Consider the following 5,825-nt stretch of genomic DNA (forward strand, 5'->3'; position numbering starts at 1 on the left):
TGTGTCAATGCGACAGGTCCCTTACTGGGATTATGGGTCAGAATAGACCCTCAGCTCCCCATGGTAATCACAATAGTCGAAAATGAGGATCAGGTGATTACAAAATGTTTCACCTGGCCGGTTGTGCGCCATCGTAACCCCCCGGCGTGGCTCTTGGCTCATGCTGTCAACCACTAGTTTGACTGTGACGTAAGCAACAACACGTACAACTAAGTAAAATTCCTTTGTTGACACTAATTTGCCGAATATCAAAATAAAACTTGGCGCCCCCATTTCATTAGGGCTCGGTTTATACGACTCAAACTAGGTTAAATAACACCCTCAAATGGAAGGCTGTGTGTTGGAGTACCCGCCAGCCATGATAGATTAACGATAGTCATATGAAAACATCGGATATTCTTTAACATATTTTGAGTAGTATATATAGGCTATCATTGCTGAGTGCAGCTGAGACTCCAGAAAAATATTCAGCTGAGAAATAAGTAAAATTATACGTTATGACATTTCACAACATTTTAATAACATGAACAAAAATACTTTCCTATTACAATAATAATGTTTCAATCAACCTAACCTGTATGTTTTAATTTTAAACACAGATGATAAAAAACCTGTCAAAAACATAATATCTTGACACATATGCATCTGTGTTATCATAATCTCTAACTTATATGAAACACATATAAAAAGACGTTAGATAATTTCGTTATGTCAAACAAGCGGAAACAAATTCGACGATCTTTGTATATAACATGATAGCACCTAGTTCAAATTTTTCACACACTCTGTACAGAAAGACAATAACTTAATCAACCCCGTATATAATGGACAACATAAATCATATACTAGTATTTAATGTAACAAAAACCGTATATAATGGACAGCATATAAAATAGTAACTATACCCGCAAATAATGGACAACATATACTTTCCATAGATTCTTCAGCATCTAAAATCATCTGTCATCAACAAGGATTTCATCAGTATCTAACTATATTCTGAAACGGGTAGTCAGCAAGGTGTGGAGTGTCTTATAAATACGCCACTCTTAACATCCTGTCGCCACCGTGGGTACAGGTGCTTGGCCTGCCTCCCCACGCCTTCATCACGGGTCTATTTGACCACTGTCCGTGTCCACAGCGGCTAGCAAATAGCTGTCTTTTTCTTTCCTTATGGAGGATTCGTTTCATCAGACACAGTCTCTTCATGTCATGAAAAGTGAGCTTAATAGGGGTTTGTGCCCCATTATCTTCAGGGCCGTCACAGGCGTGCTTCATCTGACAGGTCAATCCCACTTCATCTTTTCCAGAGAAGGTGTTCACCCTCCTGCCAAACCCTCTAGGACAAGCCATTTGACGACCCAAGGATCTGCCCATGACGCGACGAATACTCTTCCTCTCATGATTTTTGCAGTTTGTGCTATTGTCTCCCATGATGAATTTGTCAGGGTTTGAAGCATAACATGATGTGACTTGATTGTTGATCGCCTCTGCCACAGGCTGGCTCATTCCAAAGTGGTTGTCACCTCGGTGACCTCCAAATCCATATATTCTTCCGCCTTTGGTTCCAGTTCCATGCAGATGAAGACGAAGACCACGGCGGCAGGTCTTCAAGACACGTCTTCTCCTGTGTCCGTGCATTCTTGGACATGGGTGTTTGTGAAATCTGTTAAGGCCTTGGAGGTATCGCAAGCGACGCATGCGTCTTATAGTACGAGGACGATGAATTCTGAACGTTGGTCCTCTTCTGTGGCTCCTGCACATGTTGCCTCTCTGCATGACACAGCCCGCTTCATTGCATTTTGGCATCACGTCATTCATTTGACCACGCCCCCCATACTTTCGGTTATTTCCAAGATACAAAGAAAGGGTCTTCCTGGGAAACCTGTTGAATTCAAAATTTGAAGCTTCATCTTCCGAGGTTTCCCTGTTGGCTCTTCCCTCCATCGTCCTCCACTGGCGACGGATGCATCGTCTGATGTGAGGTTCGAATACTCTCTGCCATTTGTTTCCACGCGTTGTTTCCACTCTGACATTGCTGTTCTTATCGTGTGACTCCGAAACATCATCGCTAAACCTCACGCGACGTTTAGGACAACTCTCAAATCTATGGAGATTCTTTACGTCACTTTTGTTCAGACATCCAGGCATGTTTCCCGAGACACTCGTGCAACGAACACGACGACGCTGACAGCTGGCAAAGCTGCTATCAGCGCAGTGGCCATTGGGATAGCGTTCATCTTCAGTCTTATTATCTCGCTTGGACCATCTTCCAAAACAAGGCTCATTTCTACGACGCCACCTTTTCCCACTGACCTCATGGTGGCCCATGGTGCGTCTCCCTGGTCCGTCTTGACCAGCTCGGTCACTACAGGATGCTTGAAATCCTCTGCAGCCAGCAAGGAAGGATTTCCTGGTCCCATGACATCCATAATCAGTACACTTGGCGTACCTTGAAGCTCGGCCTGCTTGCATTGATCTCCAATGTGGGTTGAAACAGAGATCGTCTTCTGTAGTATCACTACACTGATGCTCGAGTCCTGTCATCATCCGCCTTCTCCAAGGTCTTCCACATTTCCTGGTAGTTTCATCACGCTGGAGGTGACCATCTTTTTGTATCACCCGCCTTCTCCAACGTTGCCCACAGGAATTCAAAAGAGGCGCACCATCAATGGCATTCTCCTTCTGCAGGCAGGGACGTTCTTCTTGCATCACTCGCCTTCCCCTTCGTCCCCCACAATCGCTACCTGAAGACGTACTACCGCTTTCAGCCCCATCACGCTGACAGAGCCCGCCCAGTTCTCTCTGGCGTCGCCTCCCACAGACTCTCTTCGGGGTTACATGCTCCGTAGCTGTATCTTCATCAGCTGTAGGGTTTAACCTGTGCTGATGTCGACGATGACGCCAGCCGGTCACAGTGCCAGATTCATCACCATTGTGCCCACAGGATGCTTGCAACTGCCATCGGCGACCATTTCTACAGATCTCTCGTCTGGATCCGCCTGCATCTGAAATATATAACATGTGACTGACTGTACACCTGAAGTCAGGAAAACAAGATGGCAGCCTACTTTAACAGGACAATTTGGAAAACATGTATTATCCAATTTCAGACTTGTGATGTCATGTCTTTCTGCCTGGTAAGTTGACCACCGTTTTATCACCAGTAATATCAAATGCCATCGAAGATGACGTAGTTCACCTATCATACAATTCTAATTTTGAAAATACACGTATAATATAAACTGCCACGTGACCAATATTAAGTTTGAAATCAATGAAACCGACAACAGAACACATTTACAACTTCTTTTGTCATTTTACAATAATTGCCTATCAAACAATTCATTTTACAATAATTGCCTATCAAACAATTCATTTTACAATTATTGCCCATCAAACATTTCATTTTACAATAATAGCCTATCTAACAATTCATTTTACAATAATTGTCTATCAAACAATTTATTTTACAATAATTGCCCATCAAACAATTCATTTTACAATAATTGCCTATCAAACAATTCATTTTACAATAATTGCCTATCAAACAATTCATTTTACAATAATTGCCTATCAAACAATCCATTTTACAATTATTGCCTATCAAACAGTTCATTTTACAATAATTGCCTATCAAACAGTATTATTTTACAATAATTGCCTATCAAACAATTCATTTTACAATAATTGCCTATCAAACAACTCATATATATAATAATAATATACATAACTTGGGAGATGACTTACTGCTGTAGTTTCTCCTGACTTGTCCATCAACAAGGGATGTCATGGCATCGACGTCGCCATCATCTTCCCGTCCCTGTTGTGGAATCTTCCTGGGCATTCTCATCAGACGTCTGAAGTGACGGGGTTGAACGTCCTTCGACAAAAAGAACGACGTCTAGGATTAATTTTGAATAATAACTCTATATGACATAAAGGTTTTATTTCATATTGACATTATACGAAGTATATGTACAGAACGAAAGAGATCTTTAAAAGTATTTTCAGACCAGTTTATCGTTTTTTTAAGAGCATGCATCCAATGTCAAAGGGTTTACAGTTGAGCTTATTAAGCCAAGACAACATTTTTCTAATATGGTATATAGTCATTAACTACAAACGAAATATCTGAACTTACCGTCTCCATCATTCTGTGTCCTCCAACGTCTGCTCTTTTCCCAAACACACGAGATCTGCGCCAAGTCTTAGCGTCAAGGGAGGTAACTCCTTCGGCTCTATTTGTCACGTCGTGCTCTGTTAGGCACAGAAACAAGTCTCAATACAGGGACACTATTCAGGTCACACTGTGTACACTCTCGGTATGTGGCCCTGCGGAGACGGGCTGTTCGTTTTGCCGCTCACATAATCTATGCATTTATCTTATTCACCGTGAAGGCTCAGAGTCGAAGTCGCACACCGACATCATTTCATTGTTATTTGAAGACAAAGAGCTTTACAAAGAACCGGTTACAGTGATCGGTAAAACGAAGATTCCTTAGAAGCTATTAACTGTACACACTAGGAAATACATCATTCGATTTTGTGCTCTTTATGTCAATTGGAAATCAGCTCACCTCTGACGAAGATTTTCACAACGGAATCATTGGCACTGCTGATGGCATCTTTGAGCTCTTCCTCTGAGGAGAAAGTGATTAAATCTCCATCTTCATCTGTTAAGGAAATACCATCATTATGTTTATAAGCATGTACTACTGTCTCTTTAAACCATCATAAATTATCAAAACTAAGTTATATAGTATATATATATATATATATATATATATATATATATATATATATATATATATATATATATATATATATATGTGTGTGTGTGTGTGTGTGTGTGTGTGTGGGTGGGTGTGTGTGGGTGTGTTTGATTTTTGTTTTGTTTTGATGTTTAAGAAAACAGTATATGCATGTTTTTATTGGCGAGGATTACAAAGCCATTCACAACGGTGTATTTAAACATTAAGTAGAAAATAATCCAATATATATTCATATCATTAAGTAATGACACGAAGAAGCACATCAAACCAAATGAAAAATGTTCAACAAACCATACCGGAAATATGTTAATTGGGTATATATTTTAAGAAATAATTCTCAATTTAGTCGTCAGTTTTCGAACTTAGTTCAACGACCACGTTGTATATTTATGTAATAAAGAGGAAAAAGTATACCTGTCCAGCACAGTTTGAATGTGTCCGCATCAAGGTGTGGAAACACTTGCATCACCTTTTCGTTGATGAAGGTGTAACTAAGGGCGGCGTTATCGGGAACAGGGAAACGTCGGACCTCAGGAGTCGCGTTGCCCTGCCGCTCATAAATCATCTTTATTACCGAGGATTGCATCTTGGGATTTCTCTGGACAGGATATGTCGTACAGCAGTGGGAGAACTGAAGGATTCTCACGTGTAGCAATCTGTATTCGCTATTTAGACCGGTCTTATTTCTTTAGCAGACGACAATTGAGTCTTTGTTCAGCAGCTGGCGTAGTAACTTCAGTATAGCTGTATAGAGCGTGCCGGCGGAGTGATTCTGTCAGTAAAACTAGGGGTTTATATACCAGGAAAATGAGTGATGTCAAGTACTAATAATAGAATCAAACCGTTCTGGAACGTTCTCGTGACCGGTTTGGGGCCGTCCTAAACTATTTCAGACCGGTTGCGTCAGAATCACGGGACCCGGGTCGATTGATAAGGGCACGTGACGTGTAAGCTCCGTTCCGAATGGTTCTTGGGCCGGACTAGTTCACATTCCTTGGCTCTGAGCCAACACTCAACTTAAATCTACATGCAGTTATATACACAGCTAAA

The 5,825-nt window shown here is 41.1% G+C and overlaps 1 protein-coding gene across 1 annotated transcript; it reads right to left on the minus strand.

The window, feature by feature from the left end:
• Window positions 1-579: 579 nt before the first annotated feature.
• LOC139460543 (uncharacterized) lies at window positions 580-5,528 on the minus strand. The gene is made up of 5 exons (XM_071242013.1): window positions 5,190-5,528; window positions 4,581-4,676; window positions 4,145-4,260; window positions 3,751-3,883; window positions 580-3,008 (listed from the first exon to the last, which is right to left on the minus strand). The coding sequence occupies exons 1-5, from the start codon at window positions 5,359-5,361 to the stop codon at window positions 1,033-1,035; spliced, it is 2,493 nt and encodes an 830-aa protein (XP_071098114.1). The 5' UTR covers window positions 5,362-5,528; the 3' UTR covers window positions 580-1,032.
• Window positions 5,529-5,825: the final 297 nt, after the last annotated feature.

Source organism: Haliotis cracherodii, unplaced genomic scaffold (genome assembly GCF_022045235.1).
Source record: "Haliotis cracherodii isolate W230 unplaced genomic scaffold, xgHalCrac1.p SCAF_1, whole genome shotgun sequence".
NCBI lineage: Eukaryota > Metazoa > Mollusca > Gastropoda > Lepetellida > Haliotidae > Haliotis > Haliotis cracherodii.

Bases quoted from the DNA above. Each gene is read 5' to 3' on its own strand.
- LOC139460543 (XM_071242013.1), bottom strand. From the start codon at position 5,361: ATGCAATCCTCGGTAATAAAGATGATTTATGAGCGGCAGGGCAACGCG. The intron at 3,884-4,144 runs GTAAGTTCAGAT...TTTTTGTCGAAG, and splicing joins GACACAGAATGATGGAGACG to GACGTTCAACCCCGTCACTT. The intron at 3,009-3,750 runs GTAAGTCATCTC...TATATATTTCAG, and splicing joins AGTCAGGAGAAACTACAGCA to ATGCAGGCGGATCCAGACGA.